General features: G+C 41.5%; 1 protein-coding gene across 1 annotated transcript in view; it reads left to right on the top strand.

Moving 5' to 3' along the window:
* Window positions 1–20,852, top strand: part of ABAT (4-aminobutyrate aminotransferase) — a 139,007-nt gene that overhangs the window by 67,670 nt on the left and 50,485 nt on the right. Inside the window, exons 3-5 of the mRNA XM_044980501.1 lie at window positions 8,561–8,658; window positions 9,486–9,515; window positions 11,102–11,219. Coding sequence (XP_044836436.1) covers window positions 8,561–8,658; window positions 9,486–9,515; window positions 11,102–11,219 — 246 coding nt within the window. The remainder of the gene's footprint in view (window positions 1–8,560; window positions 8,659–9,485; window positions 9,516–11,101; window positions 11,220–20,852) is intronic.

The raw sequence follows: 20,852 nt of genomic DNA on the forward strand, positions 1-20,852 counted from the left end.
ATGGCAAAGCTTCTCAATTTGAAAGGGAGGGGGGAGGTGTAACGATAAGGAGAAGGGGAGAGATTCCTTCTGAAATAGTACAGAGTAATAAATCAGATCTGCCATTACACATGTTCTCATAAATTCAGGTGCTCTGTTAACTAGATATGTAGTCTTCTTGTTTAGAAAATGAGTAAAAAAATGTATTTGTATAATATATCTCTGAAACAGCCTAAAAGTTATTTGCCTTTGGTGGAAAATGAAGTGTAATATATTGCAGAAGACAGCAAACAAATGGAGAAATTGATATTTGCATGTCTCATTTTCAGATGGCTCAGGATTGCTGAAAATTAAGATAGTTTAAATAAACTGCCTTTGAAAAGGTTTTATTTAAAAAAAAAAAATCTGTTCCACAGATTGATCAACATTTCTAATTTGATGAAATCACCTTTTAAGGCACAAAGACGATTATGTTAACTGGGGAGCAGTAACATGTTTTTCAGATCAGTTGAATAATTCCTGCACTGTGTACCAGAGATCTAGTTTATTCATACAATAAGACACATGAGCTATGGCAATGTAAATTTATACAGCACTGCACAGTACAGTTTGTTTTTAAAGTACTATTACGTGCCCTTAGCAAATATCTAGTTCACAGAAACTTTTGCATAAATACCAACAACAAAAAGGGTTGGGAATGACCCTTGCTTAGCTCTTTGCTGCTCTGATGAGTATTTTATTGGTTTTTTTCCAGTATTCCGTGGAATGCTGTAATGTACTCTTTTTTTTCTAAACTGATCCCTTCAAAGAGAGAGAGAGAGCGCATATGCACAGTTACCTATGGATTATTGCTTTTGATGTGAGTGTTTTCAAAAGGTGTTCTGAATCTGCACCTAGTCTGTTTTCTTCAGTATATGGCCTGATTTCTCAGAAGTGCTCAGAACCTCTGAAAAGCAGTGCAATGTAGATCAATTTTACTATGCAATAAATCTAGCTGCTGAAAGAAATGAATCCTTAGTGACTTATGCTGTGAAAACCACTAGTCAGGGGAGCAGCAGAGAATACTCCAGATAGCTTCCCCACAGTGTAGCTCTTGTCCTGGCTGGTAGGATTTATGTTAAGGAGGATGCACTGGGAAACACCTTCTGCTCCCTTTGCTGCACCGTCCAGAGCAGAATTTGCCCATGGAGTTGACATTAGATTTTTTTTTTATTAAACAACTATAAATAAAATAAATCCAAGGGATGGATAGAATACCTAGCTCTCAGTGCTTTACAAATCCCTTCCCCCCCATTTTGCAAGTGGGGAGTGCGTTACTGGGGTAGTTGTAATGTCTGTCCTTAAGGAAGCATACATGTTTGTTTGTTTTCTGAGCATGATTTGATTGTTAAACTAGGTAGCAAACTTTGAGTGGCCTTCAGAACGAGTACGTTTGCTTGGAGAGTCTGGCTGAAATTAATAGGAAAATTTTCAGATGAATATTATTAAGGGCCAGATTACAATACTCAACAGATTGGCTAGTGCCTCACCATACAAGTAGTCTCATTGAAGTTGGTAGGGCCACTCATGGCTCAAGATGCGTTTAATGTGGCAAAGGGTGTCATAGTCTGACCCTTCTGTAGTATCTCTAAACTTAAACACTCCTAAAACTTTCCTTTCTTTTTCGAGTGCTTGCTTATTTTGATTCCATTCTAGGTGTGTGCATGCCCACATGCACAGTTGTCAGAGATTTCTCCCTTAGTGATATCCGTAGGGTTGTCTGTGGGGCCCTCTGGAGTGCTGCGCTCATGCCGGCCGTACGCCCTCTCAGTTTCTTCTTTCCGCCCGCAACTGTTGGTTGGAGCGCCTGGTCTTGCATCGCGAGAACATTAGCGGTTCTAAACAATTAGTTGAGTGATTGATTAGTTATGTGTTTCAGTAGTAGTTTAGTAGTTAGAGTCCCAGCTGGGACTTTGTCCCAGAGCAGGGCATGCCCTGTTCCCCAGGCTTCAAGCCATGTTTTGAGTACAGCCAGCTAATGCCCATCAGTGACCCTCACGATAGCTGTTTAAAGTGTCTGGTGGAATCCCATTGAAAAGATAAGGGATGGATCTGCAAAAACTTTTATCCCCGGACTCAGAAAGAGCAGGACATTTGATTGAGGGCCCTCCTCATGGAGGCTGCTCTGACCCAACATCAGAGCTCTCATACTCAGACTCCATGCCCACTACTTTGGCTTCACCATGCAGTGCACCGCCAGCACCAGAATCCGCCTGGCACCATTCCCCCTCACTTGTACCAAAGAAGCAGTGTAAGTCGACTGGTCCGCTGGCACCACGCAAGAAGGGAACTTCAGGCAAAGTACCTGTGTTAGGCCTCGTGCCCATTACGGAGGCTCTCAGGGATACTACTGTGGTAGCCCAGCCAGGGACCTGCCTCCGACTCTGGGGAGCGGTAGCGGACCATCTGCGCCCAAAGCTGGCCTGGCGGCCAAAGAAGATTTAGGTCGACCGGCACTGCAGACTCCTGGCTGCACGGCGGATCCTGCCAAGACACTGGTCCCGATGGCCAGGCCAGTTATGGGGCCACCCCCGAAGGCAGTGGAGCATCTCTGGACCGCAGGCATAACTCCCCTTTGCCATGGCCCAGGAACTTGGCACTGCAGCCTCAGTCTCCAGCCAGGAGGCCTACATCTCTGATGCCACGGTCCCCACCAACAAGACATGGAAGTCCGGAGTCACAGGACCAATCCCCATACTCACAGTAGCTTACGTTCTCCCGCCAGAGATTGGCAAGGTGCCAATCACCATCGCCTCACAGGTCTCCCAGGCATCGGTTCCCTCCAGTACAGGATCATTCCCGGTCATGGTACCGGTTGCCAGTGTCCCGGTACTGTTCTTCAGGCAGGCTCCAGTCCTCGCCTTCTCCATGCTGGTGCCGACCAGGAACAGTTGATGGACTCAGGCTTCGACAGCCTTGCCCTGGTCACCAGAAAGGCAGTGGTCCAGGTTGGAGGGTCAGTTCAGCACTTCCCCTGTAAAGGGCAAATTGCCTCCCAGGCGGGAACTCGCCAAGGCGCCTGCGGCACCAACATGGGGTCAAGGGCAATGGCCTGTCCAGTGGCAATGCTGGAACCTGTGGGGGTGTACCTGTTATACCGGCACCTTACTCCCATCGCTCCTCCCAGGCTGCATTGGACACCCCCAGCGCAGCTGGCACCAGAGTTGGAGCATGGTATTGAGTCGGATGCGGGAGCTTCGCGGGAGGCTCTGGAGGCCACAGAGTAGTCCTCAATTGAGGAAGGGGATGCTCCTCACCCTCCAGTGGTTCAGTCATCTTCGTCATCCCCAGATGAGGTGGTGGCAGAGCCCTCACAAACCAATAGTTCCCCCCCCACCCAATGACTTTAGGGAGCACCAAGGCCCATAGGCGCCGACTCTGCACCCACTGGCAGCTCCCCGACCCAGTTCACCTCCGCCTCCTCCGCTGAGTGCACCGCGGCTCCTCTTCTCCCCCTAGCTCCCAGCGCTTGCCACCGCAAAGCTGCTGTTTTGCAGCAACAAGTGCTAGGAGGGATGGGGAGGAGAGGGAATGTGGTGCTCTCAGGGAAGAGGTGGGGCTGGTGTGGGGATTTGGGGAAGGAGTCCAATAGGGGCAGGGAGGGAGTAGAGTTGGGTTGGGGGCTTTGGGGAAGGAATTGGAATGGGGCAGGGCAGGGGTGGAGTCAGGGTGGAGCTGGGGGAGGGGGAATTGAGCACCCAGCAGCGCTGGGAAAATTTGGCACCTATGCCAAGCCCTGCTCAAGAGGGTGGCTTCCAACCTGAATTTGAAGGTCAAGAAGCTAGCTGGGGAATCCGACAACCTCTTCAGTGTCATCCCCTCCTCCTCCCCAGCCCAGGTCGCATTGCCTGTCCACCCAGGAGTCCCTGCCTTCCATTCTGCCTACATCCAAGAAGGCGGAAAAGAAATACTATGTCCCCGCGAAGGGGTTTGAATCACTGTACCCACAACCTTCCTGTCTTCATTAGCTAATTGGCTGTTTGTTGAAAGTTATAAAAAGCTGGATTGGATACATAGGCTGGTGCAAATAAGAGAGCTGTAGTGACACTGGGAAGGAGGAAAAGGGAATTGAGGAGGGAGACTGCATAGGATCTTGTCTTTGAAGTAGGTGATGTGTTCCTGCACAGAGAGAGCGGGCAGGGCAGACTGAAGGAGAGACCAAGGCAGTAAATAGATGTTTGGAAGATGTGGGACTGAGGGAAGAGAAATAGAGCTATTTGCCAAGGAAAACTGCAGCGCTGGAGGAAGAGAGGATACATTTGTGTCATAGGATACGTTGTGATCTCATTCTCTGAGGGCAAAATTAAAGGTTATTTTAGTCTGTTATCTGCCTTTTAATCTTTGTGACTTTATAGCTGAGCTACTAAATGTACAGCTCTTATCGGCTATGAATTGTGTTGCTTTTAATGAACTTCAGAACTTTTATATCCAGTAACTTCTCTGGTGAAACTACTTTGTCGTGCAGCCCACTATTTATACCACTGCCAAACAGGAGTGGTACAAAAAGGGAGTGACATTGCTCATTAATAATGCACTTCTTTATGGTGTTGTCACTTAAACTAAGGTGTAGCACTCAGAATTAAAACTGATGAGAATAATTGTACTCAGTGGCCAAGATTTTCCAAAGTGAGCAGCAATTGAGAACTCAGCTAAGTTAAACGTGGTTGCCAGTCAGACGCTGGGTGCTCAGCACTTTTTGAAAATCAGACCTCTTTAAGGTGTCTCAAGTTGGGCACCCAAAAACTAAAGCGTATAAAATTACAAGTCATTTCTGAAAATCTTGGCCAAATGGTTATATTCAAAATGCAAAATTTCTGCTGAGAAATGCAGGTCTGAGCTTCCTTCCATTATTTCTTTTACTAAATATTTATTTCAAGCAAAATGACTCTAATAAGCTTCTCAAGCCCCTTCTGAATCTAAAACCTTGTGGGGGAAAGTGAGCCTCCAGGATGGAGCGGTGGAATTCTGTATTATTTTTCTGCAGTATAATTTATCTGCAGAAAAGTAGAGGGTTAGACAGCTGAGAATACTGCACTCTGCTACAGGATGCTTTCCATATACCTGGCTATTTGCCTGCCTTCCCATATGTTTATCTTTCTGGAGCTCTGGTACACTCTGTTGCAGGGCTGCCCAGGGGATTCAGGGGGCCTGGGGCAAAGCAATTTCAGGTGCCCCTTCTATAAAAAAAAGCTGCAGTATTATAGAATACTATATTCTCGTGGGGGCCTCTGTGGGGCCTGGGGCCAGGGGCAAATTGCCCCACTTGCCCCCCCTCTGGGTGGCTCTGCTCTGTTGCGTTTCACTTTAGGGGTGATTGGCAGATCTGTTCCTGGCACTCAATGTGATATTGTTGAATGGTAACTTCTACCTGTGCTCTGATGAATCCAGCTAGCATCCATTTACCAGGCATCAACCTGGTGTAGGAGTGATGCTACGAAAGCTCTGAATCAGTTACACCAATTGAGATTAATTTACAGCAGATAATTTGCTGGGGAATGGCCCTTGGGTACCCCGCAGCAAAAACTGTGGATGAGAATGTTAGTTTGGTTGTACAGTTAATAATTTTGCTGTAGTTGAAGAGTACAGACACAAGCTTGTCTTTTTTTTTCTTGGTTCCCTGATAATGCTCTGGCATCTGTACTCTCCTCGCTGTGGCTGTAACTCCCATCCTACTTTAATGGAGATTACAAACATGCATGTTTAGAACTTAACATGGCTAGGTCCAAGTGTAACAGGGTAGTTTGCCCCTTGGGACTGGAAGGGCTTGGGAACCGGGAGCAGCCAGCTCTTGGATTCAGATCCAGCTGCGAAGGGGACAGGTGGCTGAGAGAGCTCAGATGAAGAGGGGAGCTGCAAGAAGGAAGTGGGCTCCTGTTGCAGGGGTGATGCAAAGGAAGAAGTTCTATGCCCCAAAAGCCTACTTCGGTCATGGCAATAGCTTTGTGTTAGTGTCACTTTGTGAGTCTTGTGTTTGAATTTATGTGCCCTCAAGGAGGGGTCTGTTCAGTCTTTGGCGATGGTGTTAGTCCTTCCTGGGCTTAGGGACAGGCAACAGCCTACACTGAGCTTGTTAGCTCACTCTACTTACTCATGTTCTGGTGGCTACACAAGCAGCCTCCCTTTCTTCCAGACTTGTCACTTGGGGGCTATCTTCATCCTCTTCTGCTCCTCCTCATACATCCAGGCCATGTCCTGAAAAGCTTGCTGTTTCTTCCTATGCTTTCTTTCAAAGGTGCTACACTTTATGTATCCTGGCAGCTACAACACTCATCTGTGCCCTGATCATCTCCCATCTTGATTGCTGGAACCACCTCCTGATACCCACATCTTCCCTGCCAGGCAATCAGAAATCCGCTCCATAAAATGACTTCTCACCTGTTGACCTGAGCACAGATGGCCCTCCCAATTCTGATTGCTTAACCTCTCTATACTTTGGTTTTCCCATGTGTAAAGTGAGGAGGGGGATGCTCACCTGTATAAAGGGTTTTGAGATCTTCATGTAAAAGATACTGTAATAATGAAAATTATATGGAAACTATGGGGCTAATCCAACTCCTAATAAAGACAGTGGAAAGACTCTTGTTCCAACGGGAAACTAATCAACCCATGTGTGGCCCTCAGGCTCTTACCTTGGTTCTACATCCCTTTGTTTCTTGACTTCAGGCACACTGCTCTTAAGTGACAGGAGATATAAATAAATAAATAAATAAATAAAGTGTTAGGTTTTTTTATTGTGAAGTGTCAAATTATAATCTGGAAAAATGTAACATTGAAACAGTTTTGGCCTGCATCCCTGAACGTGGCAAGGGACTCCTCAGAGTATGTATCGGTTTAAATATCCTCTAGTGCTCAATTGTTGCAGTTCATTTGTCTGCCCTCTGACAGGATCATAGAAAATTCACAACAAATGCATTTTATACTCACTCTGAATATGAACTTAATGTTTTACATCAGACGTTCAATGAAGTAATTCAGTATTGGACAGTTGTCTATTATTGGATAAAATCCCATGTGTATATATAATAGGATCTAGCTATTTTTAAGGAAGTTGGTATTTATTAAACATTTTGGAATATATCCTGCAAATTGATGGGATGATTTTAGGGGTATGGTCTACAAATAATCTGTGTAAGAGGAGGATACTCTGTTGCTAAAGGCTGATTGATTAATTAGTATTTGTACAGAGCATCACAAATGTAGAGCACGCTTCTATTGCTGCTAACTGTTAGCAATATCAGGTTTGCAAAGTTTACTTTGCTTAGCACTTTTGATCTGTATGTACTACTTAGTACATACCTTGGCACTCTTAATACTTTATGTCCATATCAGTATACACAGGAAATTAATGTGGACCCTTGACCAGAAACTCCACTGATAATGTTTCCTTGAATATGATGTAAGTTTAAAAACGTTAAGATCCTACAAGATTTGCCTTGCTCTTTTTCATCACATGTGAATGCCTCAGATTTTACTCAGTAAATACTGCTTAGATTGTATCTTGTGAACTGTTTTACTCTTGAATATTAAACCTTACAGTTTTGGTGTGGACAATAGAAAAAGCTATTTTCTACATCCTTTAAAGCCACACACAAATGCTATAAACCCCTACCTCAATATAACGCGACCCGATATAACACAAATTTGGATATAATGCGGTAAAGCAGTGCTCCGGGGGAGAGGGGCTGCACATTCCAGTGGATCAAAGCAAGTTCAATATAACGCGGTTTCATCTATAACGCGGTAAGATTTTTTGGCTCCTGAGGAGAGCATTATATCGAGGTAGAGGTGTATTTTGTAGAAGTTCCTTTAAAAAACTGGAGCAGTCTATTACTGATGAAGCATGGTAGTTTTCTGCCTTTCTGCTTCATTAGAGATGTCAGGTCTGCTATCGTTCCTCCATTACACGCATGGCTACAGAGCAGCAGTCTACCCAAAGGTCAGAATAAAGATAACCACAATATGATCCAGCTCTCTGAGCTGCAGTGCATGCTGTCTTCGTCATGCAGTATTCATTTGCTTAACAAAGTCATTTTTCTTTACTGAGGTATACATCTTCTTTTACACCCTTAGAATTATTACTAAGCATAACGTAAGACCTTTCATTTGAGGACTCCATGGGAATTTTCAAATGGTCACTGCACTTCTGCAGGCAGTGAATCACTCCCATTTTACAGATGAGAGTCCAGGGATAGCCTTGCTCAATGTAACACATCGTCAATAGCAGAGATGGAAATAGAACCTAGGATTCCTGACTCCCTTTCCCCCTTCTCTACAAAGTAGACTGTCTCCTCTTCTCTAGTGCAGAGCTGGAGAGGCCCATTTCTGATCTCACTTGTACTGGTATAATGCTACTGTCTTCCTTGAAGTTACTCTTAAATTACATTGGTACAAGATCAGAATCAGGGCCTGAAAGTTTTCTTCACAGAATACAACATAGATATCCTCAGCTATTGGATATTCTTATAAAGAAAAAGAATTGGATATTTATTCTCAAGGGGAGTTTAATTTAGGGTTTTTTTTTCATTGTTTTTATTTCTTACAGGGCACAGATTGATCAGTCAAACTGCAGCTAAAATTGATGTGGACTTTGATTATGATGGACCGTTAATGAAGACAGAAGTTCCTGGGCCTAGGTCAAGAGTAAGTTCACAAAGTGAGGTGGTTTTAGTTCTCCCACCCCACCCCCTAGCCATATTTGGATAGACTAAAACACAGTACTATGCCTGTTATATAAAAATCAGAAGCTAAAGATTATTGATATCCTAAATAAATATGATTACACAATCCACAGAATCCATTTTCTTTCAAGACCCCCAGAATGAGAGACTAAAATGGAAGAAACAACACTAAAGAACACCAGTGTTCCCCGCAGCAAGAAAATAACTGTGCACACACTTAGATCAGATTATGAAAAGTTAGGCAAATGTGTATGTCAAAATATTTTAAGACAAAACTCTCGTCCTAGATCTGCTTGAAAGATCTCACCTGTAAAGTTCTGCTTCTGCAGTGTAATTTCAATGGTGCAAGTGGTCCAGTTGCACAAGGGTCTGCAAGATGTGGGGGAGGGGCAACTAAAGGAGCTGTTGGGGAGGTGGCGGAGTATCTGAGTAAAGATTCGCAATGGCTGATCAGAGAGGAGATTTTGCCCTTTGTGTCTAACCTCCCCTGGTTTCCTAATGTCTATAGCTAATATTAAGAATTAGAAGCAAGTGAGTCTAATGAAACCTCCTATCTGCAAGAGAGCACAGTGTATTTGCTTGTCTCCTAGTCCTCTAGCTGGAGCACAGAACTGGTTGTGCTGATTACAAATTGATACATTAAGTTTTGAAAGTGGCATGAGGGTTTCAATTAGCTGGACATTATTTCCTTCTGATAGTCAAGTATTTAATAGAATCATTAAAGCAGTTCAGTTGAAGTGTACAAACTATGTTTATCATGCTCTTGATTTTTTTATTATTTCCTTTCAGGAGTTAATGAAACAGCTAAATGGAATTCAGGTAACTCATCACATTTATTTTTTGCTGCCAATCTCTCAGCATTTCCATTTTAAAATCAGATTTTCTAGCTTTAGGTTCATTCTGCAAAACTAGGGAAAAAAGATTTAAATCTAGGAGTAGTTGTGACAGATTGACAAAATCCTATAATATCCTGAACAAACCTTATGGAATTAAGATAAACTTTATTGAATAAAGTTAAACATTATTGAATTGGGCTTAATACCTTTGGGGTAAACTGTATTACAAGTACAGTTGTGTATGTGTCACTGTGGCATTGTATGTACTGTTTCAAATAGGGAGGGGGATACTAATATGCTTCCTCCATTATCAGCCTTTAAAGCTAAACCCACCCCCCCTCCGACACACACATACTAGTTCAAACCGACTTCTTCAAAGTCTGACAGCCAATGGAAAGGAACTCTGGTCCACAGCAGGCCCCATCCTTAGGGAAGGATTGGAAGAACTTGGCTTACTGGGGCCTATAAAACTGTGTGCTTGTTCTGAGCTGAAGTTGTCATGAACTTGTAACCACAAGGAAACCATGAGGGTGGGGTTGAAAGACTGCTCTTGCCTGAGCCCGTGTTAGAGTTGTGGTGGTCTCTGGTTAGCTTCTGAGCATGTGTGTAGATTCTTTTATTGTTTTTTATTATGTTTTCTTCGTAATACTTTTTACCTTAAGAATAAAATAGGCTTGCTTAGAAAGAGCCGTATGTTACTTACAACTGTAGCAATCAGTCTGTTACCAGTCTCTGAAGAGAAAGCAAGCAGGTTTGTTTAGGCAGACTGTCATTGCTGGGAGTAACACAGGGAATTGGGCCACTGAAGGGGGAATACAAGTGCAGCTGCCCTGAATTGTAACAGTAGTATTTTATGGTTAAATTATTGTATAATGTTTAATAGAAAATAACTCTGTAACAGTTTTTAAATGCTGAAATGTTTTGTGAAGTCAGTGCGCCCTATTGTTTATTATTTCCCTCTTTAGGGATTCCTGCTGAATGTGGTGATTTTTTTTAATTGCTATTAAGCAGATATGAGCATAGGGATCTTTGAGCTTAAAAGTATGTCAATATAACTATATATTTCCTTGATCAAAAGAGCAATTCTACAATGTGCACACTTGATTTATGTGCAGTTGTTCAACTTTACTCACCAACTGGTACGTGCAAGGCCTTCCCCGGCACACACACAGTGTGTGTGCAGATTATTAGAGGAACAGATTGAGTCAAGAATACTGTGTTTTATTCTCTATTCTGCTACTGACTCAGTATTTGACCTTGGGCAAATCATTGTCTTCATTTAATTCACTGATGCTTGTAAAACACCTTGAAAGCCTTAGATGAGGAGGTGTGAAATACTGTACTGCATACTGTTCCCTCCTGTGTCCTTACTCACTTCTTATTAAAATCCATTTTTGTAAGAGGCTACAGTAAACTTAATTCCCATACAACAGAGATGTGTATATTTGTATTTTATCAATAGATATTTTTAAAAGATTTTGCTGTAAGTGTCCCCCATTTACTATCTCCAGATTGAACTGAATATTGTGCCACCTGCTAGTTATATTGGTTTATTTTTTTTCCTGTAAGAATGCAGAAGCCGTGCACTTTTTTTGCAATTATCAAGAGAGCCGAGGGAACTACCTTGTAGACGTAGATGGCAACCGCATGCTGGATCTCTACTCTCAGATTTCATCCATCCCAATAGGTAAGAGCCAGATTGCGCTAAAGCTCTTGGTTTTCTATGGAACTGCTCCTTTTTCTTAGTCTCTGCTGGAAAAGCTAATTGATTAAACAGTGAAACAGCTGACACCATGTATGCCTCATTGCAGTCACAGTGCTTCAGTGCTCTGTATTCCATAACTGCATCTGCTTTAGGATTCAATACACATGGCTCATTTGAAGCATATATTGGGACCTAGAAGGAGCCATAGTATTAATTTTGGATTGAATCATGGGGGGTGGATGGTTCTATAACTTTTAAAACAAGTTCCTTATTAAATGTAATGGCCTAAATGCAATATTTGACCAAGCATATTGCCGTAGACACAGCTGCCCTTCTGAGACAAAGACTGTCCGCCCACTCGACCTCTTCCCAATTGCAGACAAAACACATTCATTCAAAGGCATTCTTATCCTCACATCTCTCTTCTGTAGATACCAAACATCTTGCTTCTGAAATCCATTTTCTCTAGTTCCTTATCAGTCTGTGTGATGAAATACATTATTCGCATACTGTGGGGCTAGTCCTGCAGAGTTCCCTTGGTGTTACCATATACCTGACCAGTGCTAGCCCACTTTGTACATTGTTTATGTTGATCACAGCAATTGAAACAATTTGGTTCTAAAGTATTTAAGCTAGGTCATCCTATATGGACTTGCTTAGATATGTTTGCACATCATTAGACTGGAAAGAATCCAAAATTAAACCAAACAATGTTGTTTATATCAAGTCTTGTATTGCCCAGAATTCAGGTTCATGACTACTTTCTCTTGCTGTTTTGGTCCCATAACATACTTTTGTAAAAGGTCACCTGGGGAGTGAGTCTGGAAGTTTAGAATAGAAGAGGAAGTATTTACCTTCTAGTTTTGAAAGGTAAGATGCATTAACCAAAGTTGTTAGCATACGCCAACTGGTTGCTGATCTTGACCCAGGTCCTAGAGGACAGATGTCTACATTGGAAAAACTACCTCTAACTGTCCTGTCAAGACAGTCAGCAGAGAGGCTAAATGGAAATGGGAACTGAACCTCATTCCCATCCTAGAGGTGATGCATCTGAGCCAGTACTAAGGCACATTGATGGGAAGTCATGTACCCCTACTGCATTATACAGTGGATGGAAGAGTTTGCTATCTAGGGCTGTCAGGTTGGCACCTTTCATCTAAATTCACTAAAATAAAGGTTCTTTTGGATGCAAGTATTCAGTATTTTAAAACCACTTTCATCTTCTGTGGCTGCTGGTCCACTTAACATTGCTGACCTGAACTGGGACTGAAATAGCAGATAGCATTTCCATTTAATGTTTGTAAAGATTGTAGAAGATGGAAAGCACCATATAAGAGCTAAGCATTGTTGTCAAAACACTTAATTTAAAAGTTTGCCATTTCATAGCCTCTTTTGAAAACAGTCCAGATATGTAGCTTCTGGATGCATAGGCTGCATTATTTTGATTGGGCTTGTATAAGTCTTTCTTGTTTTTGGTTCCTTTGGTGTTTAAGTTTGTACTTCAATCCACAAAGAATTGGAAAAGGAAGCAAAGAACCAGTTGTGGAATCTAATATGATAAAGCTGGATAAAAGATTAGGCTGTAGTGCTGATTTAAAATTATGGTAGCAGGCAGACTGATGGGCAAGGGACTGAAGGATGGAGTTGTCAGATTCTGGAAAACGGGGTTAACTTTTTTGAAAAAAATTTCAGTGGAAAGGAAAATCAGGCAGTGATCCAAGCACAATTGCAAAGAATGCAGATTTATGACCACAGACTGACTGGTGTACTTGTGCTATATACATGTTACTTCTGACTTGTTTAAGGAAATGTTTCTGTTGGAAGAGCACCAGCAAAAAGTTCTGGGGTAATTAGAAAGTTAGGAGATATACCCCATGTAGAAATTGTGATAATTCAGTCATCACCACGTGTTTCCTCTTAATCCATAATTTAGCAATGTTTGAATCATTGCAGCATTTGTAAAGTCATAAATCTTTGTGTTAATCTTTTTGCAGTTATGTTGTCAAATAACATGCGTTGCACATTGCACCTTAATAAATGTATAAGCATTCCAGAACTCCTCACTACTTGCACCTTATTCCCATTAATACAATTGCTGCTCTTTCTCTCTGAGGCTGCTTTTGGGAAACCAATTTGGTTGTTTCTAATGTGGAAATAACAGTGGTTTTAGGGGACACTGTGTTTGTGCACTAACTACATCTAATCTAAATGGATTTGACCCTGGATTTCTAGAAATGTAAACGAGTTTGGTATTATCCTAGCCTCCCATTCATCTATATCACAAAATTGCCACATGAGACAGGGGTCCTGGGGAAAAAATTGTGTGATTTATGTAATTAAAAATTGTATCATAATACAAACACACAAGAGGGTCAAATTGAGGTTGTAGATAGGAACTGCCAGAATTACTGCTAACTTTAAAGTGCATGACTTTACAACCTTAGTGTTCTTTTAACTTGGGGAGGGGGGCTGTAGATGTGCAAAAAGTTGTTTGTTTTATTTATTTATATATATATATATATATATATATATATATATATATATATAGTATATCCTTATATTTGAAATATATGTCTAGAGCACATATGCCATGTTTATTGGGAATCATTAAGAAAAGGATAGATAATAAGACAGAAAATATAATATTACCTCTATATAAATCCATGGTACAGCCACATCTTGAATACTGCATTCAGATGTGGTTGCCCTATCTCAAAGATATATTGGACTTGGAAAAGGTTCAGGAAAGGGCAACAAAAATGATTAGGGGTATGGGAATGGCTGCTGTATGCGGAGAGATTAATAAGACCAAGGGGGATATGATCAAGGTCTATAAAATCATCACTGGTGTGGAGAAAGTAAATAAGGAATTGTTACTTCTCGGAACACAAGAACTAGGGGCCCCCAAATAAAATTAAAAGGCAGCAGATTTAAAACAAAAGGAAGTATTTTTTTTCACGCAACGCACAGTCAACCTGTGGAACGCCTTGCCAGAAGATGTTGTGAAGGCCAAGACCATAACAGGCTTCAAAAAATAACTAGATCAATTCATGGAAGATAGGTCCATCAATGGCTATTAGGCAGGATGGGCAGGGATGGTGTCCCTAGCCTCTGGTTGCCAGAAGCTGGGAATGGGCAATCACGGGATGGATCACTTGATGATTACCTGTTCTGTTCATTCCCTCTGGGGCACCTGAAATTGGCCACCGTCAGAAGACAGGATACTGGGCTAGATGGACCTTTGGTCTGACCCAGAATGGCTGTTCTCTATTACTGGAGTCAGGTGATGGCATTCATGAAAGATATGTCTGGGTGTATGTAGTTCAGATCCTTTAAGGAATTGGTTTCTCAATTTGTGTACTAATCACCAATTATATTTTAAAGTTATTCTAGTCTTCACCGTATTTTGCATGTAATTACCACAGTAATGGGAGCATTATCAGTTCTTAGATGCCTGTCAGGAATTTGCAAAAGGAGATGGCTTAATATTTGAAACACAAATTATTACAATTAGAAAACAAATCTGTTAGGATAAAATCACCTTTGGTACAAGATCTCAAAAAACTTTGTAACTTAATAATGAAAAATACCTGACAACTCGAACTCCTTTTCATGTGAAATCTAAAATAAAATGAACAAATAAGATGAGAAATGCTGGTCTTGCTTAGTCAATGGAGAAGAAACTTCCATAACAGGCAAAATGATTTAAGTAGACAATGGTACTTGCCCATTGCTGTATATTGTTAACACTCCATTGCTAGCATCCTCTTCTGGCACAGAGTAAGTGGGTTGGGTTTTTCAACAGTATATGGTAGCTTAGATCACTATGTTGTATGTACTAAGTCAAATTCTTCCCTCCATTTTTCTCTTTCTCTTCTTCCTTGTGGTAAACTTCATCCCATCTACACATCTGAAAAAACAAGTAGTAATTCTTCCCCAAAGTGTAAATTAGAAAAATCCTTTCCCAGTTTACTGTGTAAAAAAAAAAAAAAAAAAAATAAAAGTGAGTATGTTTGTTGAGCTACATTGTTACCCAGAAGTGATTTTATATGAACATCTCTGTTTTTACACTGTAGCTGTCTAATGAGAAATGGGGAGGAATGGATGCATGGTGTCTACAGAGATGAAGTGCAGTCAACTTTGGGTGATATTCTTGGGGCAGGGTTAAAACATAGAAAAGTAGATTTATGGGAAATGAATGGGATTTGATGATATGCCTATCCAAGGTGAAGGAGGGGGAATGTTTGATATATCCATTCTAATACTTTACATAATTTTCAGTGGTGAGCTTCAAGAATAGAAAAGAGTCGAAACAGTGAGAAAAGATTATGGCTTGAAATTAAATTTTCCAGACTGTTTGGCTAGTCAAGTGTGGCTCTTCCTTCCCCTATTCCTGTTTATGAAAAACAGAACTTTGGCAAGTCTCACTTAGTTTGATTTTTCAGAATGCAGTATGGAGCTCTGCAGCTAGCTGAAAAAAGTCCAGGATTTTATCTGATAGGTAATGTATTTCTCAGAATTGTAATAGACTATCCTCTTGTCAGCTGATGAGGATGATAGACTATAACTGCTAAGTGAATTTAATGCCAGATAGACTGCATCAGAGACTTAAATCCTCTACTCGCAGAACAAGTACAGCACAGACAGTGGAAGTGTAGCACCCACTTACATTGCTCTGTCAGTGTGCCTCCAATCTGAATCAGAGAGATGATCTTTAGGGGCAGTTCATTATTTGTGCCCGTCCCATCCTTAGCACTTCATGACTTTTGTGATATGAATAGGAGTGAACTAAGAACTGGGGGCATGCTTTATATTAGGGTACATTTATATATAGTTTATAATGGGTTAATAACTGATTGATAGACATCATAATAAATGCATAATGAGTGGTTATAGAATCCAAGAGATAAAGAAGTTGCTGCTAATCACATCAGAAGGTGGTATGGATGGTTATTACAACCATCCATAATACATATTGCTCATGTCTATAACATCTATTAATAGTTTATTAACCCTCTATAAATTGTTTATAAATGTGCCCTTAATATAGTGAATGACTAGAATTGAACTGAAACCCACCAACTCACCTCCATCTAGATAGTGAAACCCCCAGCAGATAGAAAGGACTTCTGGACTTCACTTTCTTGGTTCAAACCAGTGACCTAAGTGTAGAAGACTCCCTAACCTGTTACCAGTCCCCTCAGTCATCCATTGCCCTTAGTTCAATACCTTTTTAAGTCTGCTTGAGGAAGAGAGATTTAGCTATCTGATCTGTCTGTTATATTCCTATACTGTATCTTCCATATCTGTTTTAGGCAGTTGGTGAATTTGAGTGTTTGATGCATATAAAAAGCAAGGAGAGCCTAACATTAAAGGCTGGAGCTGGGTGTAATGTGAGTAATCACTATTGTTCCTATTCTGGGCCTTTCTTAAGCAGGAACTAACTGTGCCAGTGCATTAAAAATATGGCCACAATGCCACAGACATATGATGATAATGACACCAAGTCCTTTTTGTAATGACCCTAGTAGAATTTTTGTATTTCAACATTAACCTGCTGCATTACCATACATTTTCAACAAATGAACATTTAAAATTATACCAATCTTCCCCTATGTGCAGTGCAGCAAAGTCATTAACTATATCAGTTTCTGTAAATTTACAGAAACATGCAATGTAGATACTAATACCTGTATACTGGTATAACCATGCCCATGCTCAGTGGTTGTACTGCTTTAACTTGAGTGGTTTCTAAACCAAAGTAAAGTGGTACAAAAACTATACACATCCCAAAGAAAGTCTGTGGGCTCTTTTCTATTAGAAAAATCTTCTCCTCCATTCTCACTCTCTGTCCATATGAAGTTGTAAGATGTCAGAATTCATTGGCTATGCTCTTATTTCTGCATTGGGCCCCTTTCTTCAGTATCATCCTTGTCTCTGCAATCAAGGCATCTTTAAAAAAAAAATTTTTAATTGCTCCATACAATTCCCCTGGTCTTTTTTACACCCTTCAGCTTTCTTATACAGTGACATGGTGCAAACTGGCTTTTCTCTACTCTGTTCAGCACAGCTTTACCTCTCAGGATCTGCTTTGGGTATCACAAATCATAGCTGATTACCATAAGCCCAACTCTTATGCTCCAAAAGCCACTTGTTTTGCTCCCTAGGGAGTATGGTGAAAATCCTGCAATTAAGGAACTGTAATTTAGTTCTTGACAACTGCTCAGGATATGGATTTAAAATGTGCAGAAACAGCAAGCTTCCTGAACTACATATATTTAATAAATTGTATAGATCTTTGTTAGAGATCTGCTGTGAAAAACATGTCAGTAGAGATGACTGGCCTCTAGGAGCATGAAGGCACTGCTAGACATGTGGCAGATGCTGGTGGAGCTGTAGATTGCATGTTTTGGAAAAGGATATTTGAGCAAAATTATGTCAAAGTCAGCATGAATGTGAATACTTGGATCGGGGCACTTGTCTTTTTTGTACTTATCTCTCTGCAAGTAAATCCAATAAACTTTGCATGGATCTGTTAGACTTTGTACGCCACAAGGTTTAATAATGGGCTGCCAGGCTAGAACATCCTTATCAGCAAAGACCAAGAAGTAATAAGCTCCTGTGCAGAGAGATAAGAAACGAAGTTTGAAAGACTCTTTAGATTAAAGACACTGGACTATTTCCTGCCAAATACCAATAGCTAAAACAAGGCTCTGGGAGATGCATTTCTCATCACATGGGATGTGCTGCTTCTCTGTGCCTTTCCTCCCTTTTCCCCTTCTGTTCTGAGTACTCCACAAGATCCTGGGGGACAAAGCCCATGTCATCCTTATAGCTCTGACATAGCCACAACAGATCTGGTATACTTCCCTCATTTGCATGATGGTATGCCCTCTGATATCTCTCCATTCAACTCCTTGACTCCTTTCACAGGTTGCAGGTCGCATCCTCCATCCCAATCAACCTGCTCCACCTGAAAGCATGGCTCCTCCATGGTTCTGGAATGTGGAAATAACCTGTTGGGAAGCAGTTAAACGAGTACTGTTTAATAGCAGGCATGCTATGACTCGACACACTTACCTCCACAAACGGACTAGATTCCAATCCTGGTGCACCTCCAATCAAGTCAAGGCAATGAGTGCTCCATTACCACTTATCCTGGACTGTATTTTACAACTTAAGCAATTGGGGTTATTCACAAGCTCCACTCATGTGCATTTGGCAGCCATCATGACCTTTCACTAAGAGATAGATGGCCACTCTGTCTTCACCCATGGAACGATTCCTAAAAGGCCTCCAAAATCTTTACCCTCACATACAGGATCCAACCCTGGCCTCTTCCTACACTCTCTTACTAGACCTCCATTCGAACCAATGGCAATATGCTCCTATATTCATTTATCTATGAAAAGAGCATTTCTTGTTGCTATCACCTCTGCCTGGTGGGTTGGTGAAATTGGAGCATTCATGGCATACCCCCCAGGCACAATTTTTCAGGAAGACAAGGAAACAACTAGAGGGTCATCCATTTTGGATCTGGGGTTGAGCAACAGGGATGAATTGGTTAGCGAGAAGGTCCCAGAGCTCATGCTGCAGTCCAAGCCTGAACGTCTGCACCCCAATTAAACACTCGCTTAGGGCTAGGGCTAGGGCTAGCCCTGTGAGCCCGGGCCAGCCGTGGGTGTCTAACTGTAGTATAGACATAACCTGGGAGAATGGAAGCCCTGAGGCTGCTGACCCAAGTGCCAGCAGCCTAAAATGTCCAGCCTAAAATGCCCATTATATTCTGCTTTTTGGACTTTTTCTTTGTTCAGAGTATTTATATAAAGATTAAATGGCAAGAAGAGGAACTGAATTATCAAACTCACATGGATGTAAGTCCTGCTCAGAAGTGCTTGCGGGGGGGCACAAATCCAGCAGCCTAGTAGGAGCTGCCCTGCTTTGGGGAAAGAGTCAGGCTTCAGGGCTCCACCTCGCTTGTCTGGGGTTTGTATGTAGAGTAGGAAAGCAACAAGATGTACCAGAGGAGAGAGAAGAATGAACAACGTGAGGAAGAATGGCAGGGGCTGGGGTATGGAGAATAAGAAGAGGATGGCATGAGTCAGGATGGACATTGTGTGTGGATGGAAAAATGAAAGAGAATGGGGAGAGGACACTCTGAATTTGTGCTTTGGAGAGGGAGGGGGCGTCTGAATATGGAAGTTAGTATCTAAGCTTCTTGGATAGTAGCCTCTGTTAATGTCAGTGTTCCATAGAGTTTAATCTGGAAGTCTCTCATACAGCGGGTAGTTTTTCAACAGCAGCAGCTAATCACTTCATTCCCTCAACATACCCCCTATACTTCCCCGATAGATTCAATGCATACTCAGTTGTATTGTCTTTGTCTGAGTAACCAGATCTACTTTCTTCATAGTAATCTTAACTTATTCCTGCTAGCATGACACACAATTAAAATACTGTTGAGATTTTACTCATTGTAGACCAAAATATTCAAAACAGTATTTAAAATTGATCCTCTCTCATGTTAGTCTAATGTGTCAGTGCTTGGAAAGAAAAGAGAAGCTGTTATGATGAAACTAGAACAAGGAATTTAGGGGCATGATGTGCTTAGTTATTAAATCAATATGAAGTGAGGGTCTGTCAGTACCAAGGAAAATGAGGTTTCCAAATTTCCAAACAGAGGGAGTATAAAATAATATACTAGTTCCTGCCTGGGGTCTTATATTATTTTAAAATCAGACTTTAAAATAGGTATACTTGGCCCCAGTCCTGCATATATCTACATGTCTGTTTACTCTTAAGCATGCAAGTAGTCCCATTGACTAGTGATGGGCATAAGTTAAGCATCCTTAGATTTAGTTAGCCCTATCAGCAGCCTGCAATACTGTAATGTTTCCCTGTGAAAAGGGCAGAATATATTCTTTCAGTCTCAAATAGACTCTCTTGTTTTAGTTTAAGGAAAGCAAGAAGGAACCAGGAGAGTGCATGGTCTCAGCTGTAATATGCCACAGCAGCTCTGAGAACAGAAATGCTTCTGCAGACAGGCAGAACCATAGGAATTTAAAGTTTCAGTACAGAGAAAATAAAATCATAAGTTATACAACATACATTAAAGCTACCACTTACCACAAAGCTTGATTATCTTTCCTGCAGTGACTTACTGTCATTGATGGAATAGTGTTTCAAAGGTTTGCTCCTTCTGCCTGGAGTGCTCAAAGAGTAGGTAATAGGTGCTTTTTCTTCCCCAGGGTGTTGTGTTTGGGGTTCCATTTTGTGACTCTTACGTTCAATGTATATCTGTGCCTGTTTAGGGAACATACTTTGGTCTGCAGTGATAGCAGTGCTTTAGGTCTACATCTTTTCTAATTTAAACAATGGGAAAGAACAGCATCTGATTGCATGCACCCAGTCTCTTCCATTTGCTAACTGGCTGGGGCTCAGTTGAGTTAAGACAAATTGATGCTAATAGGTAAGGAAAGCATTTTGATGAACAGGCTAAGGCTGAGAGTACAGCTTTGACTGCAGGAGTTTGTCTGACCTTTACCAATATAGGTACCTGTTCAAGGTTACATTGGATCCATTACAGGCTGTAGATTCACAGATAGGAAGTAGCTA

The sequence above is a fragment of the Mauremys mutica genome, chromosome 11 (genome assembly GCF_020497125.1).
Source record: "Mauremys mutica isolate MM-2020 ecotype Southern chromosome 11, ASM2049712v1, whole genome shotgun sequence".
Classification (NCBI taxonomy): Eukaryota; Metazoa; Chordata; order Testudines; family Geoemydidae; genus Mauremys; species Mauremys mutica.